This window comes from Euprymna scolopes, chromosome 15 (assembly GCF_053919585.1).
Source record: "Euprymna scolopes isolate OS-2025 chromosome 15, ASM5391958v1, whole genome shotgun sequence".
NCBI classification, from domain to species: domain Eukaryota; kingdom Metazoa; phylum Mollusca; class Cephalopoda; order Sepiida; family Sepiolidae; genus Euprymna; species Euprymna scolopes.
The window spans coordinates 126760694-126785638 of record NC_136496.1 but is presented as its reverse complement, the minus strand read 5'-3'; the positions used below and the strand labels follow the sequence as shown (position 1 = coordinate 126785638).

The following is a 24945-nucleotide window of genomic DNA, read 5'->3' as shown; positions in this document are numbered from 1 at the left end:
TCATTAAAATTTTTTTAACCATCAACAAGATTATAATAACGTTTTGTGAATGCATATGGCAGCTGTATGCAAATGCTGCGCCATGTGTGAAGTGACGTCACGGTAAAGAAAAAGACTAGAAAAAAGAATGCGTGCACAGACCGATGATCAGGTTTGAGAGATTCATGTTAGAGACGTAGATGATGTGACAGCCGTAACGAGAAGTCACGTATGGTGGGAGAATGAGAAATAAGTCATTTCTTAAAACTTGAAACAGCAAGTTTCCCTTCTTTCCTATTCTTTCTTTGTCTCCTTTGCGACTGAGTCTACAACATGTTGGGTCCCGAGTTAACTCGTGTGTAAACGTATATGTTATATGTGTAATTGTTACATTTATGAGTTTTAAGACTTCCAAACTAACATATCTCTTGCTAGGTTTATATTTATCCCTCTTTCTTTCGAGTCCATTTTTATCATTTCCTTCGATGCTTTTCTTGGCCCTCATTTGTGAAATTTGTACTGTGACCCGGATATGAGACCATGATATAAGAGAGATTTTTCTCTGCTCCCAAATTAGAGTCTGTGTTAATGTACAGTGTAACCCGGATATAAGATATTTCTGGCCTGTGGGTCTCTTACATCCGGGTTAAACTGTATTTTTCTTTTCCCATCAATCAGAGTGAAAAACACAACCAACTAAACTTGATATTTTTTTTGATGTAAAATGTGTGAAATTTCTATGTTTTAAGACCCCCCCCCCCCGTCTATATTTTATTTTGAAAAATAGTATATTTTTAAATGAAGATTCAACATAGTAAAATAAATGATGGTTGACACTGTGACAGTTTGCTTGGTATGCATTGAAATATAGATATTAGGAAAAACAGAAAACTACTCACACTTTGCAGTATCCTGTATCTCTACAAAGCTACCATACACCTATGAGTATTGTTGTTGCCACATGTGAGTTGGTGAATCTACTACTAGTCCCTCCCTTTTAGACATGGTCCAACAAAGAGTCTCCAATCCAACAGATTCCGCACTATCATCATTACAAGACTGAAAACAAACAAAAAATCTTGGAAGTTCACATCGAGTTATCTCCCTTCGTTTATCCAAGATGGTAGAGCAAGACACAATCCTCATTTCCTCATAAAATTTGATTTTCTTAGTTAAAAAATATTTTATTAATTTACGTGATGTTTGGAATACGATATTATTATTCTGTGACAGGTACATACGTCATACAATTTTTTTTTTTTTTTTAATATAGGGGAATTCTAAAAGATTGCATACACCATCAGAACAGATATTACACTTTCATCCTAACTAAAATTAGTGATGTCTATATGCATCAATATTATTGTAATATTGGTTGGTATTGTGTGATGGTGACAGAAGTCTGTGCCTAAACCTAAATGTAGATTCCATGAATAAATCTTTCTTAGAACTGCACATCTGTGGAACTCTTCCGTTTGCCTGCTTTCCAGCTGATTACAATATGGTCATCTTCAAGTCCAATGTAAACAAGTTCTTGATAAACCATCCCCCTAAGTAATCCAATTACAAAATTTCCACTACACTATAATTACATTGACTAGTGTATACCCATTAACCCTTATCCTCGAGTGGCCTCCGGGCCTTGATAAGTGGTGATTCAAGTGTTAAAAAAAAAAAATTTGAAGATTTTATGTGTGCAAAATTTGTAGCATACATACAAAATGATTTACAAACTAAAATTATTTATAATAAAATTTGCCATAGCAAACTGAACACTTGAAAAAAAATTGACATTTGTCTGATTTCTTCCAACTTGATTTAGCAATGTTGTGCACAAACATAAGATAACGAACAATGTTTATGGTTTTAGTAGTAATATATATATATATATATATATTAAGGGTGTACTGATCAATTGGCAGGTAATTGATAATCTGCCTAATTGGCTACTTTGCCAATTAATCGGTAATCGACCACTTTGCTGATTAATTTGCTGAATAATTACTTTTCTCTTTCCTATTAGATTTAAATCATTTCATCACTGCGAAGTGACTCATCAGATAGCTTTGACACATTAACATAGTAACTGCTAATTTAACTTAACATTTAATTGTCTGACCGCTATTATGACTTTTTGTCTTTATTAAATAAAATTACAAAATACAATTTCTAATTCTTAAATGAAATTATTAAATAATTAGATAAGAAAAACAAATTACAACACAATTACAAATTATAATTCTTAAAGTGAATGACTATAAGCTGAAGTTCTGCACCTGCTGCTGCTCTACTTCCTCTCCTATTCTAGCTGCCTGCCTCCTCTGCTCTCATAGTCTCCTCAGTATTTAAAGTTGAATACTTTTAAGTTGTATTGTAAAAACATTAGATTTTCTCTATTCTCATGAAGCAGCATATTCCTCATAGGTTCATGCACATTACCACATGTACTAAAGAGCCTTTCACCCTCCAAGATGAAGGTGGTGCGCTTAAATATCTTGAAACCAGTTTACTCAGCATTGGTAAAGTCTCCTGTGTCTACTTTCACCACTGAAATGGATCATCACCTTTTTGCGAGTAGTTGTAAAGCTACGTAATGGTCAAGTTCTTTTGCCATTTAATTATAAAGGATTTACTCCTTTTGAGTTTAAACTGTGATTCTCTTGTATTTCTATTGTAGTTTCCAGGTTTAACTCAGTTTCTACCTGCTCCAAGTTTTAATTTGTTACTGTAGGCTTATTCAGAGCTAATTCATCAAACAGGTTTGAAAGAGATACAGTTTTACTTTCACTTTGATCTTCTTGACCCTCAACAGAGCTTGAAGAAGTGAATCCTGTCGATTCTGCTTCATTATCATCAGTAGAAGATATAGAATCCAATTCTTAGTGTTTTCCATGTCATTCTTTTGAAATTTAAATGTGAATCTTGGATTTAGGAAAGTAGACACAAGTTTTTATCATTTGGATTAAAATCTTTTTTCCATGGATTCATTGAATTGTTCAACAGTGGTAAGGATTCTACTAAAGTCAGAAATATCAGGATTAGATTGGACAGCTTTTGAAATAAATAACCTCAAATCTAAAATTGTAGGTATTATCGATATGGTTGTAGTTCTGTAATTTGCTTCTTTAGTGATTTTTTTTTTTTTTTTTTTTTCAAATTGATTCAGTAACTGGATAATTTCTTGAACAAGTTCCCAATAGTAAGTTGTTAAGGTAGGAATTTTATAGAGTTGCAAATTCTCATATGAAAAAAATGAACGAATCTCTTATTAAAAGATTTTGGTTTGTGCAAATCATTCTGCTTCACATATGCCATGAAAAAGTCCTTTCTGATTAATGTTTAGCAGATAAAAATATTCTGTTAATCTGAAAAACAAGTTCATTTGCTTATTTTAAAACTGGTAAACATATGGGAGAGAGGGTGTTTTTCTAACTAGTCTGTACTTTCACCTAACAATTTAATAAACAATGCAAAACAAATGATTTGTGCCACAAACATTGAAGGACAACTGAAGTTTTTTCTCTATGGGTTGAGGGAACCACTTCAAATGAATGAATGTGACCCGTGCCAAACGAAGAATCGCAAAGAAATACCAATTATATAAAGAACTCTTTTGTTCATAATATGCAGTTCTTAGTTTTATTAAAATCAAATTGATGTTGAACTTCTACGTTTACTTAATTACATCGCCATGATAAAGTGAAAAATACAACATAAAATTATTTCATTTTCTTGCGGATACTATTTAAGAAGTACATGGTGTAAAGAGCTGAGATTTCGATACAACATTCTACAATATGTATTGATTAGACATGCAAAATTCCAGATCTTTTAATAGTTTTTTGATATATGATTTTGAAATTAGTATATGTTTATGAAATTTGGTAATTTATTTCCGCCACCAAAATTGAACATATCAGCATTTTTATTGACTTATAATAAAGTTGCAGCTGGAATTGTTTAAAAAAAAAAAAAATAGTCATAATAACCATTATGTATAGAATTATATTGAATGTTTATATTTGCTGTCGTTGAATTCAGTTTTATTTGATGATACTTTAAAAATTGTCCATCAGTGCAGTTTTGCTATTATAAATGATGCAATATTCACTTTTCATACCTCAGAAATGAAGGCCGAAATTGAATTGGAAACAATTGTATTTGCTATTGTTTTCTTAAATTGGAGTGATAAAAGCATCTTTTTTTGTCGCAATTTACTTTACAATTCCTTAACATGAAATATGCAAGATGAAATAATTTTCTTTAACAAAAAATAATGTTAATTTGATAGGATGAGAAAGGAGGGAAATTTTCCATATGCTTACATCTATTTGCCTCAAATTGAGTGCAGCTGTAAAAATCTACATGTTAACAGCACGTCATGCCTGTTATTTGATAATGATATTGATGTCGGTCTCTTCGATAGATTTTCACTGGCAAACAAAAGAATGAGTTAACTTATCTTGCTTTCTAATATTATTAATATTAGTATCATTTATGACAACAAAATTTGTTGAAAAATCGGCATTAGAAAACAGATTAATCAGTAATCAATCGATTTTTAAAAGGGCGATAAATCGGTAATCAGCTAATTTGATAATTGGTACATCTCTAGTTAAAACTAAAAAATTATACAAAACACTGTTAGAAACCCAACGAATATATGTCAGCCTATGTCACAGTAACATATATTGAGTGAGTTTCTAACAGTATCTTGGATAATTTTTTAGTTTTAACTCATTTCTCCAAACTTGATTTAACAGAGAGCTAGCTGCCATTTGTCTTTTTCAAATAAACACAATTTTTTTAACCGATCAAATGTTTTAAAGCGAGTAAAACCACTTGAAACTTTGCCAGGTAGGTAGAAGAGTAACTTATCTTGCCGTTGATAACATTTATTTTTTTTACCACTTTTTTATACGTCTCATTATTACAAACCCATATTTCGAATCAAAATTCTAGTTTAGTCATTATATGAATACGACATCAGTTCTAATTTGGTAATCATTTTGTTTTGCTTCTTCAAAGAATGCTGACACTTTTCAAACGTGCTTTTCTTAATTTTAGATGCATAATGCTAACTCAATTTTTAATGAAAAGGTTTCCTCGAAAGAACCTAGAACTACTTTTAATGTCCAAACAGTTTTTCACATTCATAACCACAACATTTATAAATTGCCGGCATTACATTCAGTAGAAGGGCTGGTTTATTGCTGATCGCCTGAAATGCCCACAATGGGGAGGTCAATCATACCAAATTTTGCACTCATCCGGGGTGATTAACATGGAGCCAAATTTTTGCCCGTTAAACAGAAGTGTGTGCCGTTTTCTTTGTTTTAGTAATGTACCAAAAACCAGGCAAGCAAAAGAGTGAATTAACTTGTCTTTTCTAATATTATTAATATTAGTATTATTTATGACAACAAAATTTGCTAATGAATCTGCATTAGAAAACCTATTAATCGGCCGATAATCAACATCCGATTAATCAGTAATTAGCTAATTTGATAATTGCTACATCCCTAATGTATATATACTAGCGGGGGGTACCCGACGTGGCCCGGGTGTTTGTAGGTGTGTGCGTTTTTGGGTAAATGAAAAGAAAAATCGTTGGTTGTTTTTAAAAAAAAAAAAAGCGAAGCCTTGACGCGCAGTTGGAAAATAGTAAAGTGTGAAAAAAAAAATGTGCGACCTGGCAGGTGCCCGTTTTTGACGAGTTGATGACGTGAACTTTGAGTGCGGGACAGTGTTTTATTTACGAAAAAGCTTAATGCACATGCGGCGATCGTAAGCAATAGCTATTCAGCAGTTAACATTTTCTGCGGGACAGTTTTTAATGAGGTCAATAACCTGGTTTGTTTGTTTTTACCGAAGTTTGGGGAAAACCAGCTCCCTGTTTATTAGGGGGAGTCTCGTCTCGAAATGAAAGCAACCATCTGATATGACGAAGCCGACATTGATCAAACGTTACATCGCTTTCTAGAGACCACTGGCCGTGGGTCAATAATTCGAATCGAGTTTCGCTTTTATTATACAAGAAAGGTGAATCTACACGTGCCGATCCGAAAATGTTGAATATTTAACGTTTTAAAGTTGGGCAAATTAAATAGAGAGGCGACCACCGTTAAGTCGTAAATATTATCATTTAGACGTGATATAAAGTTTTAAAAATGAGCGACGGCCTTGAGAATCTGCCGGAAAAAAGCCTTTTGAAGACACACGCAAAAATTGAACATACATACACACATTTTCGCTTATATATATATAGACTAGTGGGTGTGTACCCGGTGTTGCCTGGGTATTTGGAGGTAAATCAAAACTCCGGCGGGGGGGGGGGGTTAGAATAAAAAAAGTTTTGGTAGGTGAGTATGAGGATCGAACCCGAATCCTTGAGGCGAAGTTGTAAATTAAAGTGTGAAAAAAAAAAAAATGTGCGACGTTAACCATTGCGCCACCGCGACATACTAACGGAAACACGTTTGAATTTATTTAATTACTTAGTTTGGGCAGGTGCACGTTTTAATGACTTAATTAGGTCAACTTTGACTGCGGAGTAGTATTTTATTTAATGCGGTAACGCTTTTTTGATTTTTATTTTCCCAAGATGTTGGGGGGGGAGGGGAACAGCTTCCCTTGTCCAGTCCAAATTGAATAGCAATATATTTCCACATTCAAAGCTGATTGCTTTCGGACATTTCCGGCGATGGCGACCGGAAAAATACCGCCAGAACTAGTGTCGCTTTTATTATAGGAAAAAGCCTAATCCACATGCGGCGAGCGAAAAACTATTGAATATTTATCTTCCCGAAGTCGAGCAAATTAAATAGACAGACGAGATCCGTTGTTAACTCAGAGATATTATGATTTATATGTGATCTAAAAAGTTTTAAGAAGTTGTGAGCCGACCGAGCGCTTCTCTGAAAAAAAGCCTTTCTTGGACATACACAAAAGGTGAACATACATACACACATTTTGCTTTATATATATATATATAGATGAGTATTTAAAATTTTCAAAGGAAATATGCATATTAATGTTTCTAGATTTTGATAAAAATGCTCAATATTCAAGATAGAACATCTATAAAAAGGTAGTTGAAATTACTCAAATTATTATTTACAAACAGTTATTGTTCGTACACAGATTGTTTTCTTATTGCATGGAGTTTTAAATTTTTTGTCAGAGGAAAAAGGTTAGAAAAGAAATTTTATATAATATTGCTGGTTAGCGCAAAAATTGAAAGCTTCAGAATTTGAAAGGCAATAATGTACGATGGATTATCTATCTACAAAAGTGGGAATGTGTTTGTGGGTGTGTGTGAGGACAACTCTCAACCTATATACTCAACGAATTTTTGATCTACAGACTTGAAATTTGGTATATAGGGTATTCAGACTTGTGGAAAACTTTTTAATCGGTTTTTATCTGGAAAAAAGGGCTGCTAAAGGGTCAAAATTGAAAAATTTGTACGTGAGGAGTCATCGGATTTTTATGTTTGTCAACTGTTTCACGCATTTGCATGCGTGAATCATTCACATGACCGCTTCCTTATGTTAATAATAAGTAGGTTTAAAAACACTTTTTAAAGAGTGTGGCAAGCTGGCTTAATGGTTATCATACGTTAGGTTTTGGTTTTGAACTCAGCTTGAGTATTTCTTTTTTTATTTTATAACTTACAAGAAGTGAACTGTTTAGAAAAAAACATAATAGTTGCATGCACTTGTCTCAGTTTCTTTTTTTTTTTTTTTTAAACAATTCAACGTTACACTTAATACCGAGCAATGCCAGGTAATTTTCTAGCATAAAAATATATGCAACTTGATTGATTGGATTTAATTACCCAACTGCATCTGTATACTTTTTTTTTTTTTTTTTTTTTTTTTTTTTTTTTTGCATCTGTATATTTCTATATAATTTTTTCGACATTTCTTTTGAAATATTTAATTTTTGCACTAACCAGCAATGTTATATAAAATTCTTTTGCTTACCTTCTTCCTCTGGAGGAAAAAAAAAAATGTTTAAATTCCATGGAATAAAGAAATAATTCACTTTACCTTGCTTGTATTCCTTGTTTTATGAACAACTAGTGTGTGTGCCTGGCGTTGCCCGGGTGTTGGGGGGAAGGGGGGAGTGTTAGTAGGCAAGCAGGCTTGAACCCATGACGCGAAGGTGGAAAAGAAAGTTAAAGAAAATCTGAAGTCTTACCGCTACGCTACAAGGTGAGAGGAAGTGAAAAGCGTCAAATTTATCAATCAAAAAGTTGACTTGAAGTGAAGAATCACACAGGCACAGAAATGAAGGTTGGCTGCAGGCCAGTTTCTGCTTCCCCACAATGTTGGGGAAAACCGGCCCCATCCCCAAGAAGCGGGAGATTTCCAAATGAATAGCAATTGTTTGATATGAAGGGTTTCCCCGACATTGATCAAAACTAATTGCGTTTGTGGAGGTGCCGGCTGGAAAGCCAGGCAGCCTACTTCATTCCGATTAGTTTCACTTTTATACAAAAAAAGACGAGCAAACACGCAAAAGGACGGAATGGAGGGAATTTTATAAAAAATAAATGTAGAGACGACGTCCATTCGGAAATCGTAAATATTATGATCTAGGGAGTATATAAAAAGTTCTCCAAAATAGTAAACCCCCCCTCCTCCTCCCCTCTCCCCAAGAAAGAAGTCTTTCCTGGACATACAAAAATGCGCGTTCCACTTTTGCTTTTTATATATATAGGTAAAAGTTTTATAAATCATAATTTGCATAATTTTAATTCTCTTTATATATATATATATACACACATATCTATATATGTACTTTGTATGCATCACATGTGCATCTATCACTCAATTTCTTAAGAGTAAAAAAAAATGCTAATATCTGTACTTCTTACTCTCTAAATAATCGTCTACAGCATAGAAATACATATGAATATTAAATTCTATCAAAATTGCTCCCAAACAAAAGAAACAGTAAAGAAATTAATGAATTTCTTATTGTGAAAGGGTTTATAATTTCAAGTACTTTTATGTATAGTAATGTTAATTTTGAATTTGAATTTCTGCGCTTTAAATTCTCATAACTTTTGAACTGGGACCCATGGCGCAATGGTTAGACTACTTGGAAAATTCAGTTGTGAAAGTAATATTCTCCTGAAGGTTGAAGATTTAGTTTTTAGTGTGGGCGACTGAAAAATACAATTGGGAATTACTCAGGACCTCTATTCAGTCATGGCTGATGGAATGAGAGCATGCTACCCCCGTGAAGTAAAAGTGTTCTGTTCAAAATTCTGTCCAAATTCCCGAGTTTAAGCTTCTGGGTTTGACCTTTACCCCTGATCTGAAATGGAACACATATATCAAGTCTGTTGCCCAGGTCGCTGGAAAAATGGTGGGATCCTTCTACCGTTCCAGAAGATATCTCACTGCTGATGCAATTCTCTATCTATATAAAAATCAAGTACGTCCAAGGATGAAGTACTGCTGCCACATCTGGGCTGAAGCTGCTAAAAATAGCCTATCCTGCCTTGACAGAGTACAAAATAGACTTTGTGGCTTAGTGGGGATGCTCTCTTCTCTTCCCTGCAATCTCTCTCCCACAGAAGAGACGTTGCAAGCCTGTCTTTGTTTTATTGTCACTTCCATGGTAAGTGCTCATCTGAGCTCCAATCTTTCATGAAAAACACCTGTCTAGCTGAAACCACTGTCAGTAATTTTCCCCACTCTTTATCTGTGCCTAAATCAAAATGTAGATTCCATGAACAAAGCTTCTTATCTTAGAAGTGCACGCCTGTGGAACTCTCTGCCGTTTATCTGTTTCCCACATGACTACAATTTGGATGTCTTCAAGTCCAATATAAACAAATTCTTGATGAATCGCCCCCTTAAGTAAGACACTTTATCAAATCTCCAATACTAATGATTACTACGATACTATCCCATTGATTACTGTACACGCAATAACCCTTATCCCCGAGTGGCTTCCTGGCCTTGATAAGTGGTGCCCCCCCCCCCAGACTGAAATGTTGTGAAAATGATATTCAGGATGAGAATATCCGTTGAATGCTAGTTAGTAACGAACCTGAATTTATTTTGTTTGCATTTCTAAAATAACGTTTCTAAAAAATCACATATGAAAATGGTTGAATTTTTTTTTTTCTTTCAGATGTGGCAGACAAATCTCAGGCAGCCTACCAAGAAGCCTGGGATATTGCTACTGGAGCACAGAGTACCCTGCGCCCAACAAATCCTATTCGACTTGGTTTGGCTCTCAATTTATCAGTCTTTTACTTTGAAATGCAAAGTAACCGAGAAAAAGCGTGCACTTTAGCAAAATCTGTGAGTTTTATTTTTTTTTTTAATTTTTTATTACAAGAATTCATTTTATATTCTGAAATGAATATCTAAATGGATCATGGATAGCAGGTGTTTAAATATTTTTTTTCTTGAAAACATTTCTGATTTTTATTGATTTTCAACCCAATTTTCAGATTACTAAAAATACATGATTTGCAGACGCCTTTGTGGATATTTGAACAGAATGATCATTTTTATATCAAACTTACCATTACAAACTGAACACTTCAAAAAATTTAATAAGTTTTTATTTAAAAAATATATAATCATTTTGGTATTTAATCAACAGTAATCTGAAGAATTAAAATAGGATAAATTTTACATGATTTAAAAAAACTTGAAATGATACTGAAAAAGTTCTGGAGGACTGCGGTATTGCCTCCAGAGGGACCAATTTATGTGAAACATATAACCAAACTGATTGAATGTGCATATCACAGCAAAATTTAGATCTGCAGATTATGTAATCTTTACATTTTACCTATTTACTTATTTATTTTGTGCTTTGTAAGGTCATTTAACTTTTTTTTAAGAACATTTTTTTAGAAACTTTCATATTTTGGAAATTTGTGGAGATTTTTGGTTTTATTTCATGATATAAAGTAAATATCAGTTTTTATTGAATAATAATATCACCGATTTTCAATATAAAAATATCCGTTTAAAGTGGGATATTTCCAAAGAGGCTTCACCATTTTTATCTTTGAATTATGTTTTTATTAGAAGTAAAACTAAGAACTTTTTCTTAGAAATAAAACTAAAGAACTTTTGGTAAAATTTCAAAATATTCAACACAATAACTTACACACCACAAGAAAACAACATGTGTTATATCAAACTCATTAAAACATCTGTTATATCAAACTCATTAAAACATCTGTTATATCAAACTCGTTAAAACATCTATATTATATCAAACTCGTTAAAACATCTATATTATATCAAACTCGTTAAAACATCTATGTCATATCAAACTCATTAAAACATCTATGTCATATCAAACTCATTAAAACATCTATGTCATATCAAACTCATTAAAACATCTATGTCATATCAAACTCATTAAAACATCTATGTCATATCAAACTCATTAAAACATCTATGTCATATCAAACTCATTAAAACATCTATGTCATATCAAACTCATTAAAACATCTATGTCATATCAAACTCATTAAAACATCTATGTCATATCAAACTCATTAAAACATCTATGTCATATCAAACTCATTAAAACATCTATGTCATATCAAACTCATTAAAACATCTATGTCATATCAAACTCATTAAAACACATATGTTATATCAAACTCATTAAAACATCTATGTCATATCAAATTCATTAAAACATCTATGTCATATCAAATTCATTAAAACATCTATGTCATATCAAACTCATTAAAACATCTGTTATATCAAACTCATTAAAACATCTGTTATATCAAACTCATTAAAACATCTGTTATATCAAACTCATTAAAACATCTGTTATATCAAACTCATTAAAACATCTGTTATATCAAACTCATTAAAAAATTTGTTATATCAAACTCATTAAAAAATTTGTTATATCAAACTCGTTAAAACATCTATGTTATATCAAACTCGTTAAAACATCTATGTTATATCAAACTCGTTAAAACATCTATGTTATATCAAACTCGTTAAAACATCTATGTTATATCAAACTCGTTAAAACATCTATGTTATATCAAACTCGTTAAAACATCTATGTTATATAAAACTCGTTAAAACATCTATGTTATATCAAACTCGTTAAAACATCTATGTTATATCAAACTCGTTAAAACATCTATGTTATATCAAACTCGTTAAAACATCTATGTTATATCAAACTCGTTAAAACATCTATGTTATATCAAACTCGTTAAAACATCTATGTTATATCAAACTCGTTAAAACACCTATGTTATATCAAACTCGTTAAAACACCTATGTTATATCAAACTCGTTAAAACACCTATGTTATATCAAACTCGTTAAAACACCTATGTTATATCAAACTCGTTAAAACACCTATGTTATATCAAACTCGTTAAAACACCTATGTTATATCAAACTCGTTAAAACACCTATGTTATATCAAACTCGTTAAAACACATATGTTATATCAAACTCGTTAAAACACATATGTTATATCAAACTCGTTAAAACACATGTGATATCAAGCTCGTTAAAACACGCATGTGATATCAAGCTCGTTAAAACACGCATGTGATATCAAGCTCGTTAAAACACGCATGTGATATCAAGCTCATTAAAACACGCATGTGATATCAAGCTCATTAAAACACGCATGTGATATCAAGCTCATTAAAACACGCATGTGATATCAAGCTCATTAAAACACGCATGTGATATCAAGCTCATTAAAACACGCATGTGATATCAAGCTCATTAAAACACGCATGTGATATCAAACTCATTAAAACACACATGTGATATCAAACGCATTAAAACACACATGTGATATCAAACGCGTTAAAACACATATGTTATATCAAACTCGTTAAAACACATGTGATATCAAGCTCGTTAAAACACACATGTGATATCAAGCTCGTTAAAACACGCATGTGATATCAAGCTCATTAAAACACGCATGTGATATCAAGCTCATTAAAACACGCATGTGATATCAAGCTCATTAAAACACGCATGTGATATCAAGCTCATTAAAACACGCATGTGATATCAAGCTCATTAAAACACGCATGTGATATCAAGCTCATTAAAACACACATGTGATATCAAACTCATTAAAACACACATGTGATATCAAACGCATTAAAACACACATGTGATATCAAACGCATTAAAACATCTATGTTATATCAAACTCATTAAAATGAAATTCTCTACCTGACTGGACAAGATTGAACTAATATTTATGACACTTCACTTTTTTCTTTTTTAATATCTGTCAGCTTGTTTGTCAATTTGAAATGATGTCCTACAAATGTAGAGATACTATGGCTGCCAGTAAACGTTGATTATTGAGAAAACAGAAAAAGTCTGAATTAAAGAGTTATAAATGTTAAACCTTTCTGGTTAAGTAGAGAATTTCATTCTAATGAGTGATATAAAATTATGTCTTGCCATTTTTTGGAGAGGGAGGAGGGGCTATTTTGTATTAATTATTCTGTACTTTACTAAACTTTTAAATAAATAGACAAATAGGTTCATTGATATAATAGTGGTGGTCGTTGAAAATCATTCATTTTGAATGAATCAGATGATTATTGTTGGCATTTGTTTCCCAAATATCTTTCTAGTTAGAATTCTTTTTAGAAAGATATTGAGTACTTACAGGAGGAATCATGTGACGATTGCCAACGTCCCTAAGTGAAAGTGTTTCCATGGAACAAACTAGATTCAAACTTGGCACACCCAGGTTGTCAGTTTGTGTCGTTTACCATTTAAACTTTAATTCCAGTCAGAAATGCCTTTCCATCTGCTATTGTAAAAACTTGAAAATCAAATTTGAATGTCTAAATCATGTAAAGACTGTTGGCCATTTTTTATCTGCATATTTTAGATTAAAAAAAAAATGTTTGCGTATTTTGTAGATTTTAAAAAAATGTTTGCATTTTCTAGATTTAAAAAAAAAAAAGCTTTAAAAACAAAAATGCTTGCATATTGTAGATTAAAAAAAAATGTCTGCATTTTCTAGATTTAAAAAAAGAAAATGTTTGCATATTTTAAATTAAAAAAATGTCTGCATATTGTAGATTTATAAAAAAAAGTGTCTGCTTCATGAATTTATTCATTTATTATTTAATGTTTAAATAAAAAAGTGTCTGCTTTATGAATTTATTTTAATTTTTTCTGCATATTGTAGATTAAAAAAAATGTTTGCATATTGTAGTTTTTAAAAAATGGGCACTTCATTGAATATTTTATTTACTTTTTTTTTTACATTTTAAATCGAAATATTAATTTCCAAATTAACAATTTAAAATCATCAGTAATAAAATAATTTTTCAACAAAAGTATTGTGCTTTGTGCTCATAAACCAAAGAAAAGTCTGAATCACTATTGCAGCAATAAACTCAAAAGAACACGCTTATGGGTGTGTAAACAACCTGAAAATAAATTTCCACAAAGTGTTATGATAGAGCTAGCTTATCTGTCCAAGGATGGGTAACATTAATTCTCCAAACAGAAAAGGTTTTGCACCAGTTTTATGTCCCCTTGCGAAGATTAAAATCCAAATTATAACGATCCATAATATCCATATTCTAATTTTGATCCAAATCCATTGACATGATTTTGATTTCAGAAAATGTTTTAAGATTTAAGGCTTAGAGGGATTTAAGAAAAATTGAAATTCAGGAAATCTAAATTCAATGCAAATCTAAAATATTTGAATTTTCAAATGGGAGGTTATGCCTATATTAAATCCTTTAAAATATTCCAAAGAAACTGAAATTTGGAGAATACCTTCAATTAATGCTTAATACCTATTGTTAAAATTTCACAAGAATCGGAAGTATCTGAATTTTCACGAAAGGGTCAATTGTTTTGCATGAAATTAAACTAAATATAACCCACAATACCTATCCTTACACCGAGTAACTGTCTTCCAAAGTTTATAATCAGTTAATTAGTTTAGGAGTAAATTGTATACATACAAATATATAGAGAAATAAAAAGGAACAAACCGTGTTCATCAAAATTTTGTCTTTATTTCGAGACTACCTCTGGATGAATGAATACAAATATATAACCATGCTTAAGTTTTGTGAAGATGCGCATAATTAAAATGTGATAATTTCCTAATTTTAATTTTGATCAGCATTTTTTTTTTTTTAGTTTTTGTTAAAATGTTATATTTTAAGAAAAATAAGTACTAGTCTTTAAAGAAAAATGCATGATCAAGTTTGCTGGAGCAGTGCGGCTGTAAATAAGTACGGGCTTGTTTGAAATGGTGTGAATTTTCATGAAATGTTATTTTAAGGAGCAAATGGAGTAAAGAGTGAACCTAATGTCTAGAATCCTTATTCTAATTTTAATCAAAATCCATTACATGATTTTAATTCTGAAAAATGTCTAAAATTTATGGCTTATACTTAAAAAGAAATTGGAATTAAGGAAATCATTCATAACTCTTTATGACCTGAATTATGATGTAGATGATTAAAAAATATTTATTGTTAATTTTAGTTTAAAAGGTAATGATACTATGATTGTCTTCAAACTGGAAAAAGTAGATTTCAATAAAAACTACTGAACTAAGATGTGCAAAGTGTGTTTGAATCAATTCCTACTTTATTTATCCCGTTATATCCATTTATTTATGACTGAACAAATTAGTTTATCTGGTCATGAAAAGTGATGTCAAATAACTATGCTTCAAGTTCAACGCAAATCTGATATGTTTTAATTTTTAAATGGAAAGTTGTTATATTATGCTGTCTATAAATCACTCGACTAGCTACAGCCGCTATAAACTCTCTATCTATGCCTGAATCTAAATGCAGATACCATGAAGCTTCTTTTCCAGAAGTGCCAGCCTATGGAACACTGTTCCGCAGGCATGCTTCTCCATTGAATACAACATAGTAGCCTTCAAATCCAATGTAAACAAATTCTTGTTGAGCCGTCCCCATAAATAATCAAATTCTACCCAATTTACACCATTAACGATTACTACACCACCACCTTATATTCATTAACCCTTATCCTCAGGTGGCCTTCAGGCCTTGATAAGTGGTAACTCTCAAGTAAAAAAAAAAAAAAAAACCTTTAAAATACTTCCCAGAAACTGAAATTTGAGGAATGTTTATTAATTGATGTCTGATCCGTAATGTAAAAATTTGACAAAAATCTGAGGTATCCGAATCTTTTTTAGTGGGAGCCGCTCCCAAACTTGTGCGGTGAATAAAGTGCTGATACTAGTAAAACTGCATCTACAGACTTGACACCTCGATGTATTGTCACTTTTTCATATTTATGAAGTCTTTTCTTTTTTCTTTTTTGTCTGTGGCATTTCACATGTACCGTCTGCTCAGTTGGTTATGATCTCATCGCCTGGGAATTTGTTGCCGTATTCTCTGCTTCTTGCACACATTTTCAACCTCTCTCTCTCTCTCTTTCATTTTCATCAGTTCGTTCGCTTCATTTCTGTTGGAAATAAAAAGGGAGGGGAGGTCCCCTCCCCACCTCTTCTATCATCAGTACAGTTTAAAAGTTTGCACAGCAAATATGCACTGATTGAGGGATTCTGAAATTTTCTCTCAACTTCTAACAAAATTTCTTTTAGAAGATTTTAAATAATGCAACTCATGGTGATCGCCATTTTTTTTTTACTTCACTCATTTTCATTCCAAACACAGCATATTGCCACTTGAACTTTACGGCTACTATTTGGAATCATGTCTGGTAGGACACTGAGTGGAGCGGAGTAGCAAGATGCCTGTTCACATTACATTTAAACTTTGCAGGTACCAAACAGTCATGGAAGCAGGAAACAAGGAGGGAATTCCAAAGTCCAGCAGTCCAAGGAAAGAAAATATTAAAGTAGAAGACTTTCCACCATCTAGGAACTGCAACAGTATCTATCCATAGCCCTTGAGCCCCTGGAGAGGCATAGGCCATCTACAACTTTTTTGTAGATGTTTTTGGAGCGAGGAGTTCTTTTTACAGGGTGAGGGTGCTGGACCACAGAAGGTACATACAGCACCTAGCCTTCCCAAATGGTCACCCATCTGGTACTGGCTAGGCTCAACGTTGCTTAACTCCGGTGATATGGCGAGAACCAGTGTGTCAACGTGATTGTGCCGTACATAACAGCAACAGTATAGTGATGAAATTTTGCTGCTTGTCAGATTAGTTGGGAGTATGTACGCCAAGGGGGCATGAGTGCGAGGAGTTCATCAGAACATATTCCATTAAAATACTTGTAAAACAATAAGGACGCAACATTGCGGCAATAGGATCGGCTGAAGAATTTTGTTGATCTGTTATAAATAATCCTGTCCGAACATATTTAAATTGTGATGACTTGAAGAATTTCTCCCAAATTAAAAACAAAAATAAAGAAACATCTGTATGATGTATATACCTGTGACAAAAAAAATATTGTTCACCAAAAATCATAAAAAATTTATCAGTTTTGTTTTTACAAAGGAAATAAAATTTGATGGTTAAACTATGAGCGACATTCTTGCAATGCCATCTTGAAAACATCTGAAGAAACAAGGGAGATGACTCTAAATTGAGATGTCATTTTCATGTTTCTGGCAGTTAAAAAAAATATCAATACCATTTCTTTTATTAATAAAGTATTTTTACCATCTATTATATAAACCTCAAACATCTGTGTATATGTATGTCCGCTAAAAACTTTTGTCAGTCGCATCCAACCAGGTCGAGACCAGTACCATCTGAAAGAGCAATACCTCGGATGCATCTGTGAAAATTAGGAAAGAAGATTAATTCTGTGATGGTTAACTGGACCACTTTTTGGAAAGAGGAGAGGTTGGTTTTTGTGACACTGTTTTTGCAAGTTACACACACGTAAATTATTAAAACTATATTTAAAAAGCTTATTTTGCAACATCATGACATCATAAGCACTTGTGGCCATGTTGGCTGATACGTTTGCCCATAACTTTTTGCCTTCTTCCTCTCTTTGGTTATTAATGTTTGAGCCCGGCCACGGCGGCTCTTATTTTATTTATTTATTTTTTTTTTTACCCCCCCCCCCGGTCACACATTCACTCCTTGCTATTTTGATTAAAAGAAAAATTGTTTTTATTTATTTATTTTTTTGTTTTATTTGGGGAAGGAGAGGGTTGCAGTTCACAGGCAACAAAAACTTCTCAATATCCGGAGAATAGCTTCTTCTCTTTGTATTCCTTCTGCCGAAATATCTGATGGAGAGGTTGTCATATACTTCATTTTTTGGACGATAATATTTTCGTGATTTTATCCATTCTTTTATTATTGAAATTGATGTGGGGTTAACAATGGAGTTCACATATAATAATGAAAAACTGTTCAATAGCCTTAGTATAACAGCTGTCACCAAGCGGAATTTCATGTCGACCCAGGCAACACCGGGTATCCATTCTAGTCTATTATGTAAAGGGGACCTGTCTGTGTATTTGTATGTCTACTAAAAACTTTTGTCATCTGCAGCCAACAGGATTGAAACTGATACCATCGAAAAGGACAATGCCCTGGATGCATAATATGTGAAAATTAGAAAAAAATATTCATTCTGTGGCAGTTAACTGGACCACCTTTGGGAAGGGGGTCTGGTTTTCGAAGCATTGTTTTTGCAAGTTACGTACACATAATTAATAAAAACTATGTTTAAAACGCTTTTTTTTTTTTAGCAGTGACGTCATAAGCACTCGTGGGCAAAAGCGTTTGTCTGTAAGTTTTTGCCTTCTTTCCCTCTTTCACGTTTCAAGTTCGAGCCCAGACACGTGGCTCATTTTTTTTGAGGGGGGGGGGCACACGGGATCTCCGTGCTATTTTTATTGAAAGAAAAAGTGGTTGGATTTACTTATTTTTTTTGGGGGGAGAGGGGAGTTTGTTCGTTTTTTTTTGTTTTTTTTTTTTTTTTTCCAGCAAACGAGCAAAAAAAGTGCTCAATATCCGGAGATTAGCTTGTTCTCTTCATATCTCTTCTGCCAAAATAATATCTGCTAGGGAGGTTGTCATGTAGTTCTTTATTGAAGCGATTAAATTTTCGTATTTTTATCCCTTTTTAAGTATCTTTTATTTTTGAAATTGTTGTGGGGGTATCGCTGTTACCAATGATGGAGTTGACATATATATAATAATGAAAAAGTGCTCAATATCTTTAGTATAGTAGGTGTGTCCAAACGGAACTTTGCCATGTATCCACGCTAATGTAAAAAAAATCAAGACTATTTCATTTATTAAAAAAAATATTTTTACCATGAGAAAAAAATTTTTTTCTAACTAACCAATTTGATGATTGTGTATTTAAATGATTCAGATTACTGTTTTGATCTTGGATTTTATTCTCACAATATTTCGACCAATGTCGATGACTGTTTAGTCTCAAGAGACAATGGATACCCTCTGTTGTAATTATGAGGCAAGGATTGTGCAATCCCCAACCACATCTCTCCTGAATCGACTCTGCTTTGGCAAGGAGAGGCCCGAGACTGAACGAAAACAATGCCGAGATAAGCAGAGAGCACATACAGCACCTGGTATTCCCAAATGGTCACCCATTTTAGTGCTGACCAGATTCAACATTGCTTAACTTTGGTGATTTAATGGGAACCGGTGTGTCAATGTGATTATGCCATATATATTTCAGCCAATATAACCTCCAACTTTTTCAGGCACGTCATCGAACTTGAGGGATCTTTATGCTGAATATGGGAATCTGTATGAAATTTCTGACGAAAGTTTTCATTAAATCAGTGAGGGTAGATAGTTTTTCGTTTCGTTAGTTATGACCGGGTAGAAATCTTAAATTCTTATCATATTCTTAGTGTCGTTTCTTGTGACGATTGAACGTTCAACCTCCAAAACACTCTCACTTAGAATTAACTAGCGAGGGGTACCCGGCGTTGCCCGGGTGTTTGTAGGTGTGTGTGAAAAAAAAAAAGCCTTGACGACGCGCAGTTGGAAAATAGTAAAGTGTGAAAAAAAAAAAAACAGGTGCGCGTTTTTGATTGATGTGACGGCGATAGCTATTCAGCAGTTAGCATTTTGTGCGGGACAGTTTTTAATGAGGTCAATAAATCAGTTTGTTTGTTTTTACAAACCCGCTCCCTCGTCTCAAAATGAAAGCTACCGTCTGATATGACGAAGTCGACATTGACCAAACATTACTTAGCTCTCTAGAGACCACTGGCCTGTGATTAGAGTCGAGTTTCGCTTTTTGTTTATACCGAAAACCGAATGTAACGCGTGCCGATGCGGGAAATGTGGAATAATTAACGTTTGAAAGTCAATAAAATTAAATAGACAGGCGAGCTCCGTGGTTAACTGTGAGATATTACAATTTATAGATGATATAAAAAGTTTTAAGAAGTTGTGAAGCGAGCGAGCGCTTCTCTGAAAGAAGCCTTTTGTGGACATCGAGGAAAAGCGTACATGCATACATTTTCGCTTTTATATTTATACTAGCGGGGGTACCCGGCGTTGCCCGGGTGTTTGTAGGTGTTTGTGGTGTTAAATAAAAAAGAACCCGGGCGAGGTGGTAGGATCAAACCCGAAGCCCTGAGGCGAAGTTTGAAAATAAAATCGGCCAGCCAGAATGAGTTAGTGAAAGATGTTTGAATTTATTTAAGTAAGAACCAAATTGACAGGTGCGCGGCTGGAAGTCGTCGAGCGTGACGATGATATAGGTTTGTTTGTTATAAGCGAAGTAAAAAGAGAAAACAACGTTAACACTTAAGCGGGGGGGGGGGACAAAAAAAAAAACTAACGTAAGGCAAACGAACGATGAAAATAGAAAAACTAACACGTGAAAAATTGCTTAAATAAGCCTGTTTCGATATTAAAATTTTAAAAATCGGTGGGTACCCGGGTGTTTTTGGGTGTGTGGTTGGGGGTGGATAAGCGAAGTAAAAAAACAAACAGAAAAACGAACGTTACATGAAAAATGGCTTAAATAACACTGGTTCAATATTTAAGTTTAAGCCGAACCCCTGAGGCGAAGTTTGAAAATAAAATCGGCCAGCCAGAAGTGAAAGATGTTTGAAAGTCGTCGAGCATTACGACGATGACGATGTAAGCATTGTTATAAGCGAAATAAGAAAAGAAAACAACGTTTTAATTAAGCGGGGGGGGGGGTAAAACGCAAAAAAAAGAAATAACGTGAAAAATGGCTTAAATAATACAGGGTTCAATATTTAAATTTTAAAAATAAAAAAAAAAAATAAAAAAGACGTCTCACACCACGATTCAAACCCAAAACGTTTAGATAACAAACCAAGGCCTTAACTACCTGCGCTAAAGCGGCGTATATAAAATTTGTTTGGTTTATCAACTATTTAAAGTAAATCAGGTCATGACGTCATCTGACGCATGCGTTGTTGACCCTTCCCCCTGTCGAATCTGTCTAGACATCTCTCTGTCTCTCTCTCTCTCTCTCTCTCTCTCTCTCTCTCTCTCTCTCTCTCTCTCTCTCTCTCTCACTTCGTCTGCCTTACTCTAAAGACTGGAAAATGGCGTCTGGCTGTTTTTATTTTAAAAAAAAAACTTCGATCGTTAATATATTTTGTAAGCATATTTTTTTTTACTTCACTTTTTTTTACTTTATTTTTCGTTTAACTATCGTATCTACCTATTTTGAATGTGGTAATAACTTTGGCAACGCTGCCATAGCGTAGAAGTTCATAGTTTAGCTTTAATTCATTTTTTTTTTACCGATAACAACATTTTTAAATTGTAAATTCCGACGGCCATTAGAGGTTGCTGACGTCAAGATCACGTGACATGACTCAGCGGGTTTTAAATACAAGTTGACCCAAAATAAACGGCCGCGTGTATACTTTATGTATAAGAGTTGGCGGCCGTATTTTTTGGGGGCAGTTATAAATCGATTTAAAAATATGTAATGTTTAACATTAAAATGTCACTTTTTTTTGTCCCCCCACCCCCATCCCTGCAGAAAATCGATCGGTTGACACACTTCTGATGGTCACTTTGGGCCAATTTTTCAATATTTGTCGTCCGGAAGGTGGGGCTTTCATATGAGACCAAGTTTGTTAATTTTTGTTGTGTCTGTCGAAAGTTTTTAGCATACACACAAACACACATACATTTTCGCTTTTATATATATAGATAGATATAGATATATAGAAGATTATTGTGTAATACTTTATCCGTTGTACCTAGGATTCATGATTATAATAGAAAAGATGGATTGGATATTCGATTGACATTATTTGAAGCTTTCATATGTGATATTTAAAATGATTTATTATCAGTTATACTCAAGTGTTACAGAAAAAAATTTGAATCGTTGAAATAAAATTTTGTATAATTTATTTATTTTTATTTATTCTCATGCGCTTTTACTAAGATGGTCAACGATGCATGAATGAAAGCGTTAATATTTCCTCACATCCGTTGATGCATTCTTAATTAAAAAGTATAATTGTGCTGATAAGCAACCGATTAACTATGACTAACAAAAAAAGAAAAAACTAAGAAAAGTATTTTATGTTTTTTCACATTATTAAACAAAATACGCTGAGCATTATTTGACTGAACTACAAATCTCGTTATTTTTTTTTTTTAAGAACAGGTATGGTAGGCTAAGATAAGCATGATTAATAGAGGGAAAAACCTAAAATTATAATCTCACAGAAAAAAGAAAAACAAAAATAACTTTTGTGTGAACAGATTACATGACTTGTATTTGTCTTCAGACATTTTCACATTTAAAAAAATTTATCAGAATGTTGTCCAGTTGTTGAACATTTAAACAACTTTTTTTAATTATTATAAAAATAAAATACTTTTAACCAATTTTATTCAATGTAATTCACTTCGAAAGTCCACTTTAAAGAAAGGTCAGCATAACACAGGTTTTTTTTTTATCATATCTATTTTCTATTATGTTGAGAGAAAAAAACTGAAGTATTTATGGGATTTAAATTTCAAAATTTTGTAAAATGTCCTATTGATTTTATTACAAAGCCTTCTTTTTTTTTCTTTTTTTTTTTTACTAGCATATATTTATATATTGAATTATGCTTCTAAAAATGTAAATGTTTTTTTATACAAAAAAATAGGAGAAAAGCATGAGAGGGGTTAATCAACAAAACAAAAATGAAAGTAAAATAACTTTATAATGCCAGATACATACAGTTAGTAAAAGGTAGAAAAACAATTTTTTATTATATTGTAGCAATTTAGAATTAAAAAAAAAAAAATTTAATTTATTTTATAATAGCAACTTGTATTCACATTTTGTGATCCACAAATCATTTTAATGTTATTAATTATTAGCAAATTCTGTATCTTGTTAAACGATGGAAAGTTTCAGAAGCTATATCTGATATTCTGTTTATATCCGCATTGCCATTTGTGTGGAAAGATGGATTAAATATGTCTACCACTAGGATAGTGTTTCACAACTTTTTTTGTTTACCTTTGTGTAATTCTTCCAATAATAGTGATATTTTAAGGAACCTTTACATAAGGAAATATTTTACAATCTTATTTATTTCTCCTTCAATATTTTTTCTTTTTATAACAAGTTTAGTTTTAAAAAAAATGATTTTCCTCAAATTTATTGACTATTTAAAAATATTTCGACAACAATTTCAAATACATAATAACTTTATCTTTTTTTCCCCGAGTTTATTCACAATTCAAAAATAACTGAAATAATTTCAAGAAGCAATAGCAATCAAAATAATACAAACAAAAATATATTTGTTCACAATAAAATGTGCTTCTTGAAGGAATGCTTAACAAGCTCTTAAACTTCAGAGTTCTGCAGAATCCTGGTTAGGAAACTCTTTACTAGGGTCATCTATGCATTTAAACCAGAGTTTCCCAATGGGGTTCGTACTGTACATGGGGAGATTTCAGATCAGCAATGGCCAAATTTATCATATAGGGGGTCTCTGAGATCCTTTGAAGGGGTGAAAGATTGGAGCTTCTAGTAACGTGACTAGTTTTTTTTTTCAACCCATTTTCTTTGGAATTCACAGTTCATGTGGAAATTGATTGCGTCACAATTATTTTTAATTGAAAAATGAATTCAAGAATCACACACGGTAATGTTGAATATAAACTATTATGAATATTCAATCATTTATTTTAACTTTAATTATGTACTACCTCCACTACTACTACTACTACTACTACTAATATTATTATTATGTAAGGATGCATGTAGGGAGGGGGTGGTAGTAGGTATGCAAGTGTTCTAGGGGGCGTTTGCTGAAAAAGGTTGGAGAAACCCTGGTTTAAATGATTTGATTTTTGTGAACAAATGATTGTGGAATAGATGATTAAAAACGAGTTAAGCGCATTCTATTTGTTGGTGTTGGTTACAGTCAAACTAATGGAACATTAGTGAATGACAAAATCATTAAAAATTAATTCCTTACAATGAATTCATTTTACGATGAATGAGTTTAAAAGCTGCAAAAATACCATTTTCCATGCTGATCAGCTTACATTTTTACTCGGTTCTAAATGATCAAATTAATGTTCCTTTAATTCACGAATCGAATTTAGAAAACCATGACAGCAAAATCACGATCAGGACTCAATCACCTCAATGTCTGCATAAAAATAAAAACTTAGTGCCGATTTAACTGACTGACGATGAATATTAGGCATGGACAGCTTCAAAATGACAATTTTGTCTCAGTTGGCTTTCTATTTTATTTCTTCAACAGCAACCCACCCCCACCCCCCTCATTTACCTCTGTATCTACAATATGTAAGTCTCTGGAATCTTTCAATAAGCCATGTTTTCAGTAAGTTTCAAACATGCTCGGGTAATATTTTTTCACTTTGAAGTATTTTGACCTTCCGTGAAGAAAACTAATTTTTAAGTATCTTTTTTAGATTTTCTTTTGTTTTTCTGATTTTTCAATCCATATTTTCATTATGGTTTTAAATATTTAGC

At 32.6% G+C, this 24945-nt stretch overlaps 1 protein-coding gene and 1 pseudogene across 1 annotated transcript in view; one reads left to right on the top strand and one right to left on the bottom strand.

Annotated features, from left to right (window-relative positions):
• The window catches only part of LOC145294123 (14-3-3 protein zeta/delta-like), a 177704-nt gene that overhangs the window by 118343 nt on the left and 34416 nt on the right, over positions 1 to 24945 (top strand). Inside the window, exon 3 of the mRNA XM_080141227.1 lies at positions 10135 to 10307. Coding sequence (XP_079997353.1) covers positions 10135 to 10307 — 173 coding nt within the window. The remainder of the gene's footprint in view (positions 1 to 10134; positions 10308 to 24945) is intronic.
• LOC145294271 (5S ribosomal RNA) lies at positions 19529 to 19646 on the bottom strand (annotated as a pseudogene).